The following is an 11,230-nucleotide window of genomic DNA, read 5'->3' as shown; positions in this document are numbered from 1 at the left end:
AGTCAGCTTTGTCCCCTCTTGGGAACAAAGGGCCCCAAGTCATCTCTACAAACCACTTGCTCCCTCTCAGCCCCCCCCTGTACCTTTAGAGAAGCAAAACCAGAGGAGCCCAAGGTCAGAGGGACTATAGCACAGCCCAAATCACAGAAGCAGGGCAGCAAAGAGAGAACAAACCAACTGTGCTGCAAGATACAAGGTTTTCAATGCACCAATGGGATTATATTAACCTATCTGTTGTTATTATTCTGTATCCAATTCCTTACATTATTTGTCTATTGCTCAAATGTCTCTGGAATTTTCCTAATTGCAATTAGTATCTCAGCTAGGGACTAGCTCAAACCACTGCACACATACAGCCTCCTTTTCTATTGAGCAGTCCACCAAAAATCCTCACTTTCCAGGGAGACAAAATATGAAAATCTAACCCAGTTGTAGTCCTGCTGCCTGTAGCAGGGTTGGTTTATTGAAGAGGCTGCTTCTAGCAGTGTGAAAATGGACTCTGAGGTAGAAAGCTCAGTTTGCAAAAAACGTTTTTTTTTGTTGTAGTAAATTTTCCTCAGCTCAGCAGAAGCATTTTCATGTGCTCTATAACCTAGCTCATGGAAATCTGTTCTGATCACTGCTTCCTTCTGTGCCTAAATGTAAAGCCTAATCTTACATGACAGTTCCAGTTTAAGTCCATTACGAAGTGACCTGATAAGAATTAGAAGGTCCTTGTATGACCTGAGTCTCAAATGAGAAGCTACCTTCCTGTAAGCTTCCTCTTCCAAACATGCTCAGCCTGCATTTGCAAATAAAATGTCATTGTCCCATCAGCTGAGTAAGACCAACTGCTGCAGGAAGGGCTGATGCTGGAAAATGATCTTGCCCATTTCCTGTTGGGAATGAAATAAATGGGAATAAAAGCTGAAGTTAATAATTAATGAAGTTAAAAAAAATAAAAATCGAAGTAGGTGGAGTTTTTCTCACCAGACCCTGATTAAGGACACTGAACTTCTGCAGTGGGTCCAGAGGTGGGCTGTGAAGATGATCAGAGGACTGGAGCATGTCCCCTATGGGGACAGGTTGTGAGAACTCGGTCTGGTTCAGCTCCTTGGAGCCTTCTCCAGGCCTTCCAATACATGAAGAGGGCCTCCAAGAAAGCTGGGAAGGGACTTTTTACAAGGGCTTGTAGTAATAGGACAAGAGGGAATGGATTGAAGCTTGAGGAGGGCAGATTTAGACTGCAGATAGGAAGAAATTTTTTACAGTGAGGGTGGTGAGACACTGGAACAGGTTGCCCAGGGAGGTTGTGGATGCCTCCTCCTTGGAGGTGTTCAAGGCCAGGTTGGATGAGGCCTTGTGCAGCCTGGGCTGGTGGTAGGTGTCTGGATGATCTTTGAGGTCCCTTCTAAGGCAAACCATTCCATGAATCTATGAATCTAAGATGACATGAAAGAAACAATTGAAGCAAACTAAATGCCACTTATGGATTTAACTGAGTTTGGACCTGAAGCTTGTGCCCAAATTTTGCCAAGTAAAATGATGTTTAAAGTGGTGTTGAAGAGCCAGGAATATAATTAATGACCTCATCAATTCTGTTATGAATACAGGAAAGATTGGACTGCAATACTCTAGGAAGAAATGAAAATGTGATTGTCTTCAGGCTAGCCCACTGAGGTCTGGAGTTTCTGGTTGGAGGTGGTGTGTGCTTCACGGTACAGAACAAATCTGTGTTCTGTCAGCAAGTTCTTTTCATGCAGATTTAGTGCATTATACAGCTCAGAGTGACTTGGAAGATGGTTATGGTAAGAGAGAATGCAGCATTGTCTTCTGTCTGCATGCACCATGTAGCTTCTCACTGAGTTAATTATTTTATTTGCAAGAATAAAACCCCTAAACCACTGGGCAGGCAAAGACTCAGGAGGAGGTTTGAAAAATTGTCATTTTCAGCTGTCCTGCTGCACCAGGGGTCTGCACTTCCACAGCTGGGCCAAATGTTAACTCTGCCGTTTGTGTGATTACAGAATTGTCAGGGTTGGAAGGGACCTCAAGGATCATCCAGTTCCAACCCCCCTGCCATGGGCAGGGACACCTCACACTACAGCAGGTTGCTCACAGCCACATCCAGCCTGGATGAGGCTTCTACCACCTCCCTGGGCAACCTGTTCCAGTGTCTCACCACCCTCATAGTGAAGAATTTCTTCACAAGATCTAATCTAAATCTCCCCTCCTCTAGCTTGGATTGATCCAAGCTAGACCTTACACTACCCACACCCTAAAAAGTCCCTCCCCAGCTTTCTTGTAGCCTCCCTTCAGATATTGGAAGGCCACAATAAGGTCTCCTTGGAGCCTTCTCTTCTCCAGACTGAACAACCCCAACTCTCTCAGTGCTATGGTTTAACACCAGACTCAGTAGAGTTAGAGAATGGTTGGACTCAGTACATAATCACACAGAATCACAGAGTGTTAGGGGTTGGAAGGGACCTCTAGAGATCATCCAGTCCAACCCTCCTGCCAGAGCAAAATCACCTAGAGCAGGTCACACAGGAACACATCCAGGTGGGTTTGGAATGTCTCCAGAGGAGACTCCACAACCTCAGCCTGCACCAGGGCTCTGTCACCCTCACAATGAAAACAATTTTCCTTATGTTCACATGGAACCTGCTGTGCTCCAGCTTGCACCCATTGCCCCTGGACATCACTGAGCAGAGCCTGGCTCTGTCCTCCTGACACTGCTCTTCACATTCAATCTTAAAGGTCCTTTCCAACCAAAACCATTCTATGATTCTATGAAATCTATCTCGCAGTGCTGTATTCTAAGTGTTATTCTGTAACAGCACTGCTTGATAGGGTTTGAAAACTATTAGTTAAACAATACATCCAGTTTCCTCCTTTGTTACAATACAGTATTTGTCTCCCAGGCCATAGACCTATTAATGCTTCTTCATCTTTTGTGTTTTTAGTTTCTTTCTGGGGCAGCTCATCAGATGGAGAAGTGCTGTGCTTTGAAACGCAATCCTTTGTTATCTCCACACTACATGGAGCACCGATTTGCTGTGCTTGACACACATTATCCACCCTGAGGTCTGGCACCCGTGCAAAAGCAGTGCAGTGCCAAAACCTGACTGTACTGCAACTGCAGCAAACCCAGGAAACAGTGTTTCTGGGGGAACTGTATTTCACTGTAAGGTTGAAGCAGGAGGAGATGCAATTATGGGGCTAGATCTGCAATGCAGAAAAAACACAGGGATTCTGTTTACCCTTTCTTGAAGGGTAAATGGAATCTTTCAAATCAGCTAGGCTTGCATTTCATACAAATGGGCATTATTTCACTCTCTGTAATGATACACAGGATGTGTAATTATATATTGTGGGATCTAGGGAGATTGTGGATGTCCCCTCCCTGGAGGAGTTCAAGGACAGGTTGGATGAGGCTTTGAGCAACCTGGGCTGGTGGAAGATGTCTCTGCTCATGGCAGGGGAGCTGGAACGAGATGATCCTTAAGGTCCCTTCCCACCCAAACCATTCTATGAATGTGAAGCTGATGTTAGGGTTTATTTTTTATCACATGCAAAACACTCCATATCCCTGCTACTACTAATGGAGTTTGAGGCAGAGGGCAGGTTCTAGGTTTGCTTTACCTGAGCCATTGTTCAGCAAGGTATGCTACATCTATCCCACGGATGCAAGATCCACTCAGCAGGGCCAGACCCGTCTCAGTGTCTGGTGGTTAAAGAGGATATCCAGGGAAGTCCGTATGAACAGAAGCAGCCCATGGGGGTACTCTTCTGGGTTATATTCCAGCCCTCTGCAGGTTTTAAAACTTTTTAATGAAAGGCAGTTTAAAAGCCTGCATGCAGCAGCTCTGAGAGCTGTTTCTTTCATGGATTTGCAGAAGTGCCCCTTGAAGGCAGGAAGTGGCAGGCAGCCACAGAACCCTATGGCAACAAAGTTCCCCAGTTTGTGCTACATGGCTTGGAGAAACACCTCCTGGTTTGGACCTCCTCCTCTGTACCTTAGTGTACTGCCCTGTGCTTGTTCCTGGAGGCATTGCTGCTCTTCCCTCACCTTACCTGTCCCTCTCCCAGTGGGGTTCATTAAGAACAGCATAGCCACCAGGTTGAAGGAGGTTCTCCTTCACTTCTACATTACCCGGGTGAGGCCTCATAGGGAGTACTGCAACCCGTTCTGGACACCCCAGTTCAATGAAAAGGAACTGCTAGAGAGTGTCCAGCAGAGAGCCACAAAGAGGATGTCCAGCAGAGAGCCACAAAGATGAGGGAACTGGAACATCTGCCTTACTGTTTAGCCTGGAGGAGACTGAGGGGGCATCTCATTAATGGCTCAACAACAGCTAAAGGGCAAGCATCAGGAGGACAGAGACAGACTCCTCAGTAATGTCCTGTGAGAGGACAAGGGGCAATGAACACAAACTGCAACAGAGGAGGTTCCACATAAACGTAAGGAAAAAGTTATTCACTTTGAGGGTGGCAGAGCACTGGACCAGGCTGCCTGGAGAGGTTGTGGAGTCTCTGCCTCTGCAGACGTTCAAAACCCTCCCTGGATGCGTTCCTGTGTGATTTACTCCTGGGTGATCTTCAGAGATCCAAGCCCCACCGTTCTGCCATCCTGTGAGCTGCGGTTCACGGGCCCAGAAACCACTCAAACATCCTATCGGGGAAAAGCTCTTGGAAAAATTCGTGCTTAGCATGGGGTGCGAGGCCTGGGCCTGGCCTGCTCCCGCTCACCTGCCCCCCTCTCACTGCCTCCCCCACCCCGGAGCGGGGACCCTTCGGCGCCGCCTGTCGCCCTTGTTTTGCTGGGGAAAGACTGTGGCGGGAGCGTGGGGAGGGGAGCAACCTGCCCTGGATCAACTCGCAAACACCTGGGGCTCGCTCCCACTCCGCTCCTCCCCAAGCCCCGCTGCCGCCACAGCCAGTTCTCCCGGCGCTGCCCTCCCGCCCCGTCAGGAGGCCTGAAGCCGCTGCGGAGGAGGTGCTCTGCGCGCACTGGCGGCTGCCTCTGTGGTACTTCCGGTTGGGGGGGACTGCTTCCGTTTCCGCTTCCTCTGTCCTTGTTGCCGGCCGGAGGGGACAGGACCAGGAGCCGCGATGTGGCGAAACCTGCTGGTGAGGTCGCTCGGGCCGGGCTTAGCTGGGGAGAGCAGCTTGCTGGTGCCGCCACTGTGTCAGCTCGCCGCGGGGGTGGGGCGGGCAGCTGGCGTTGGCGCAGCCGGGCGCTCTGTCGGCGGCTGTGGCGCCCTCCCGACTGCTCCCCCGGGCTGCGGAGCTCGGCCGCTCGGTGACCTCGCTGCTGGCAGCGCTAAAGCTGGCTGCTCCTGAGGGAGCTGCTGGGGAGGAGGGAAGCGTTACTTTGCAGGTTCTGGCCCGGCCGCTCCACTTAGTGCGGAGCTTTAGCTTCTCCTTTCACTGGTGCCCAAGGACAGGACAAGGGCAGCGGGTGCAAACTAGGACACAGCGGGTTTCACTTTAAGCATGAGGAGGAACTTCTTCACAGGGAAGGTGCTGGAGCAGGCTGCCCAGAGAGATTGTGGAGTCTCCCCTGGAGACCTTCAAACCCGCCTGGGCACGTTGCTGTGCGAGCTGCTCTAGGTGAACCTGCTTTAGGAGGGGGCCGGACTCGATGATCTCCAGAGGTCTCTTCCAGGCACTACCGTTCCGTAATTAAGGGATGGGAGTTCAGTGGCTCTAAACTAGGTTTAGTTCATCACTATTTTAGAGTGTGTTTATTGGGGTGGGGTGTGTGTGCCGTTGCTCGCAGCCAGCACCATCCGGATGTTTGCCCTGTGGCTGCATTTTTAGGAGGGGTGGTTTTGCAGGGGGAGGATCAACGTTATAAACATTATCAGGGTTGCTTGAAGGAGAGTGCTGGTAGCATAGGGGTGCAGCTGGTTCTTGAGAAGTGACAGGAGAAAGCAAATGATATCTTAGACTGCATCAAGAGAAGCGTGGCCAGCAGGTCGAGGGAGGTGATTCTCCCCCTCTGCTCCACTCTGGTGAGACCCCACCCAGAGTACTGTGTTCAGTTCTGGAGCCTCTATTATAGGAAAGATCTGGAGGTGCTGGAAGGTGTCCAGAGAAGGGATCAGAGGGCTGGAGCTTCTCTTTTATGGAGACAGACTGAGAGAGTTGGGGTTGTGCAGTCTGGAGAGAAGTCTCCAAGGAGACCTTCTTGTGGCCTTCCAGTATCTGAAGGGGGCTACAAGAAAGCTGGGGAGGGACTTTTGAGGGTGTCAGGGAGTGATAGGACTGGGGGGAATGGAGCAAAACTAGAAATGGGTAGATTCAGATTGGATGTTAGGAAGAAATTCTTCCCCATGAGGGTGGTGAGACACTGGCAGAGGTTGCCCAGGGAGGTGGTGGAAGCCTCATCCCTGGAGGTTTTTGAGCTGGATGTGGCTGTGAGCAACCTCCTGTAGTGTGAGGTGTCCCTGCCCATAGCAGGGGGGGTTGGAACTGAATGATCTTTAAAGTCCCTTCCAACCCAAACCATTCTGTGGTGAATGGTGCATAAAACTGAGATACAAGGGGCAGAGGTTGAGACTTCCACCAAAAAGATCCTTGAGTATAAGAGTTGTGCTGCACTTCTCTAAATCTGTTGTATCTTACTGAAAGTAATTAGAAAATTTCTGAGTTTTTTTCCTTTAGGCAACTCAGTCAACAAGTCCTTAATGTACTCTGCTGAAAGATTGCCTGAATTCAAAACCAATGGGGTTTGGTGAGGTTTTGTTTGCTTGTTCTACAGGCTTTCTTTTCTTCCTGTCTTCAGTCTTGGCTTTGAAAAGAAACTGTTCCAGTGTGGATATAGCTGGGAGATGTCACTGTTTTTAACCCCCTGCTTTATCTTCTCTTTCAGAGTCTTCGCCAGCTTCCCCAGAGGACCATAAGCACTGCTTCACGCAGGCAGGTTGAAAATAAAGTTCCTGAGATGCAGAAGCTTTTTCAGGTATTGAGTGAGCTCTGTTAGGAGATTAATGCTAGTTCTGCAGAGATTAAGAGCATTCATACATGCAGGCTTGACTTGCTGACTCTTCAGGGTTCTTTTTTATCTTGTGAGATGAGGAGAGGCTGAGAGCCCTGGGGCTGTTTAGTCTGGAGAGGAGAAGGCTGAGAGGGGATTTAATAAATGTCTATAAATATCTCAGGGTTGGGGGTCAGGAAGGAAGGGACAGAGCAGCCTCTGTTCACTTGTACCATGGGACAGGACAAGGGGCAATAGATGGAAACTCCAGCAGTCCTCCACCTCACCAGGAGGAGGAACTTCTTCACTGTGAGGGTCCCAGAGCACTGGAACAGGCTGCCCAGAGAGGTTGTGGAGTCTCCTTCTCTGGAGACTTTCCAGACCCATCTGGATGTGTTCTGTGTGACCTGTGCTGGATTCTCTGGTCCTGCTCTGGCAGGGGGGTTGGACTGGAAGATTTCCAGAGGTCCCTTCCAACCCCTAGTACTCTGTGATTCTGTGATCCTGTAATTGTATCTGATTTTCTTATGAGCAGCAGGTACTGTACAAATGTAAAGGCAAAGTAATCTGAAATGAGATGGGAGAGCATGTCCTAAGAACAGAGAAAGACAGCAAGTGAGAAGACAGAAGTGAAAAGTTGAACCTGCAATCTTAGTTTTAATTTTAATTTTAGTTTGAAAAAGAGGAGGCTGAGGGGAGACCTCATTGCTCTCTACAATCACCTGACATAGTAGAGAGGTTGGTGCTGGTCTCTTCTCATGGATAATTAGTAGAACAAGAGGGAATACCCTTAAGCTGCCACTGAGTGGGTTTAGTCTGGACATTAGGAAACATTTTTTTCCATGGAGAGAGTGGTCAGGGCTTGGAATGTGCTGGGCAGGGAGGTGGTGGAGTGCCCAAGGCTGGCTGTGTTTGAAGGTGGTTTGGCTGTGGTGCTTGGGGCTGTGGTTTAGGGGTGCCCCTTGGAGAGTAGGGTTAATGGTTAGGCTTGGGGATCCTGAGGGGCTTCTCCAGCCTGAATGTTGCTGTGATCCTGTGATTCTTACAGCTGTAGCCATAATTCAGAGATGAGCTAGGAGGAGATGGTGGTGGTGTACTTCTCAGTTACGAAAATAGTCTTCAGGGATTGGATTCACTCCTAGGCAATTACTCAGTCTTTAAAAAGAATTCCTGAAATACTGCCTGACTGATGGGGCCACCTGGTGAGAACTTGTGGTTCCCCAGGTGCCAAAGCACAGGATACTCAAGAGCTTGCTCCCAGTTGTGAGCAGTAGCTGCCTACTGAGGATATAGTAGACTGGGCTTCAGTGATGTGACAGGGAAAAAGTATGTTGGAAGCCCAAGTTTATCAGTTTTTGTGTCTCATTGCTTCCCTTTCTCCTGAAAATGAAAGCCAGTCTTGTTGGGACACTGCCTGTGGAGCATAGCATTCACTGTGAGCTAAGGGGGAGAGGGATGGCTGAGGTCAGAAGTTCTCTTTCTGCTGGCAGAGATTTCTAGGGGTAGATCTCTTCACCTTCCCATTCCTTTCCTTTGGAGCAGAAATGAAAGTTGGGCTGGGTTGTGGGCAGCCAGCACTGGAGCTGGCTTGAATTCCAGAGCAGTGTGAACTGATCATGTGGGTCTGGTGTCCAGGAGTTTTGCTTCAAGGTGGAGCAGAATAATTTCCTGTGTGAAACTAGGTGATGGTAGAAGCTTCTCCCACTGTTCTCTGCAGCAGGGATTGACTATGCTGGAGCTGGATGGGAATTTCTAGGGAAGAGAATCATACCTTGTTGCACCCAAGGGAGCTGGAAACTGATGTCAGAGGTGTTCAAGCATCTGCCAGGCACTACTTTAGAAAGGAATGTGCACATCAATTACTGCACCTCCCTAATGAGTAGTATCACCTGATACCAGGGTGGAAGCTTGAGAGAAAGGGGAATCTCAATAAGGTTCAGAGAGTCAGGGAGATAAACTGGGGAAGTAATTCTCCTTCCGGGTAAATTCTGATGACATGAACATGATACTGCAAGCAATGTGTCTGAGAAGGTTCATGTGTCCCTTGTTTCCCTCAGGAGGACAATGGCATCCCTGTGTATCTCAAAGGTGGAGCAATGGATGGTGTCTTGTACAGACTCACTGCGGGCATTTCGCTCTTTGGTAAGGCTGATGCTGAAAGAGTTCTGCTCTGGGACAATTTCCAGACTGCTGATGGTAAAATACTTTTTCTTTGGTACAGTCTCCAGTGTGACAGTTCACAGAATGGTCTGGGCTGGAAGGGACCTCCAAAGCTCATCCAGTCCAATCCCTCTGCACTCAGCAGGGACATCCCCAACTAGAGCAGCTTGCCCACAGCCCTCTCCAGCCTCACCTGCAAGATCTCCAGGGATGGAGCCTCAACCACCTCCCTGGGCAACCTGTGCCAGTGTTCCACCACCCTCCTGCTGCACAACTTCTTCCTCACATCCAATCTCAAGCTGCTCTGCTCTCCTTTGAAGCCATTGTCCCTGCTCCTGTCCCTGCAGCCCTTTGCAAACAGTCTCTCTGCAGCCTTCTTGGAGCCCCTTCAGGTCCTGGCAGGCTGCTCTTAGGTTTCCCTGCAGCCTTCTCTTCTCCAGGCTGAACACCCCCAGCTCCCTCAGCCTGTTCTGTCTCAAACCATGATGAAAGATTATTCTGCAAAGCAGTGAAACGTAGTTGTAGCTGTAGCACATCAGTTTCCTCACTAGCCTGGCTCTGTTTAGGGCTAGGTGATACTTGATGTGCTGAGGTTTCACAAGTGAAAACCTGCAGGAATGTGTCCAGGCTTTGTGATGCTGCTTACAGTTAACCTTTACATTGCTTGTCACACAGTTTTGTTATAGCCTCTAACTTGTTGATACAATGAATTTGCAGTTCAGTTACTTTAAGAATGAGTAGCCATGACTTAATGATCAGCTGTGTAGGTTCCACAAACATCTCTCCCCTTTTTATTTCCCTGTTTATTTTTATGCAGTCTGTTGAGACATTTAAGGATATTTTTTACCCCTCTCTAAAATACAAATTGCCAAAATAATAAGAGTTCACAGGCTCACAGGATGCTAGGGGTTGGAAGGGACCTCTGGAAATTTTCCAGTCCAACCCCCCTGCCAGAGCAGGACCATAGAATCCAGCACAGGGCACACAGGAACACATCCAGATGGGTCTGGAAAGTCTCCAGAGAAGGAGACTCCACAACCTCTCTGGGCAGCCTGTTCCAGGGCTCTGTGACCCTCACAGGGAAGAAGTTCCTCCTCCTGTTGAGGTGGAGGAGTGCTGGAGTTTCCATCTGTTGCCCCTTGTCCTATCCCATGGTGCAACAGAGCAGAGCCTGTCCCCTCACTCTTGACCCCCAGCCCTCAGATATTTAGAAATATTTTTTAAATCCCCTCTCAGTCTTCTCCACACTAAGCACCCCCAGGGCTCTCAGCCTCTCCTCCCCAGGCAGTGCTCCAGTCCCTTCAGCATCCTCACAGTCCTCCCATGGACTCTCCAGCAGATCCCTGTCCCTCTTGAACTGGGGATCCCAGAACAGGATGCAATATTCCAGTGGTTGAGACTTGGCTGTGGGAATGTGTCTGCATTGCAGCTGCTTGTTAATTATTTCTTCTGGAACAAACTGGGAAAGGAAAGCTGACTGTTTGTCATTCTGAACAGCTCTTTTCTGTCTCTCCCTTCAGGAACAGTCTATGTTCTTTACAAGCTGGCAGAAGTTTCCATGCCCAAGAAGCAGAACTGATTCCAGGCCAGGATGCCTCAGTGGCTCTCATCTCTTCATCCAGTTCCAAGTGGCTCTTGTGATGGCATCTTCTACTTGTTGCAAGCATCTGGCTTCATGCTTGGAATCATAATTTAATTGTCATATGTAAACTGCAACCAATAAAGCAGTCCTTAACCTTGTGTTGTGGTGGTCTGGGCAGCATCAGGTGTTCTGTGCTTGTAGGCTGAGTTGGTCAGCACACATATCTCTGAGTGTTGAACCTCTTGTGTTAGGACTTCAGAGGTAAGTTAAATGTCCTGAATCTCTTGAGAGAATCATAGAATGGTCCAGGCCAGAAGGGACCTCCAAAGGTCATCCACTCTGACCTCCCTGCAGTCAGCAGGGACATCCCCAGCTAGATGAGCTTGCCCAGGGCCTTGATGAGCCTTACCTTGAATATCTCCAGGGATGGAGTCTCAACCACCTCCCTGGGCAACCTGTTCCAGTGTTCCACCACCCTCATAGTGAAGAACTTCCTGATGTCCAATCTCAATGTGCCCTGCTCT

At 49.1% G+C, this 11,230-nt stretch overlaps 1 protein-coding gene across 1 annotated transcript; it reads left to right on the top strand.

The window, feature by feature from the left end:
* Window positions 1–5,031: 5,031 nt before the first annotated feature.
* On the top strand, window positions 5,032–10,879 carry LOC128979996 (cytochrome c oxidase subunit 7A2, mitochondrial). The gene is made up of 4 exons (XM_054398406.1): window positions 5,032–5,112; window positions 6,860–6,949; window positions 9,022–9,106; window positions 10,645–10,879. The coding sequence occupies exons 1-4, from the start codon at window positions 5,095–5,097 to the stop codon at window positions 10,701–10,703; spliced, it is 252 nt and encodes an 83-aa protein (XP_054254381.1). The 5' UTR covers window positions 5,032–5,094; the 3' UTR covers window positions 10,704–10,879.
* The last annotated feature ends 351 nt before the right edge of the window (window positions 10,880–11,230 follow it).

This window comes from Indicator indicator, chromosome 2 (genome assembly GCF_027791375.1).
Source record: "Indicator indicator isolate 239-I01 chromosome 2, UM_Iind_1.1, whole genome shotgun sequence".
Lineage (NCBI taxonomy): Eukaryota > Metazoa > Chordata > Aves > Piciformes > Indicatoridae > Indicator > Indicator indicator.
This window is presented reverse-complemented; position numbering and strand designations above follow the sequence as displayed.

What these genes read in the sequence shown, in the direction of transcription:
- LOC128979996 (XM_054398406.1), top strand. An exon ending in AGATGCAGAAGCTTTTTCAG is followed by an intron (nt 6,950 to 9,021) that starts GTATTGAGTGAG and finishes TGTTTCCCTCAG; the next exon opens with GAGGACAATGGCATCCCTGT. An exon ending in TGCGGGCATTTCGCTCTTTG is followed by an intron (nt 9,107 to 10,644) that starts GTAAGGCTGATG and finishes CTCTCCCTTCAG; the next exon opens with GAACAGTCTATGTTCTTTAC.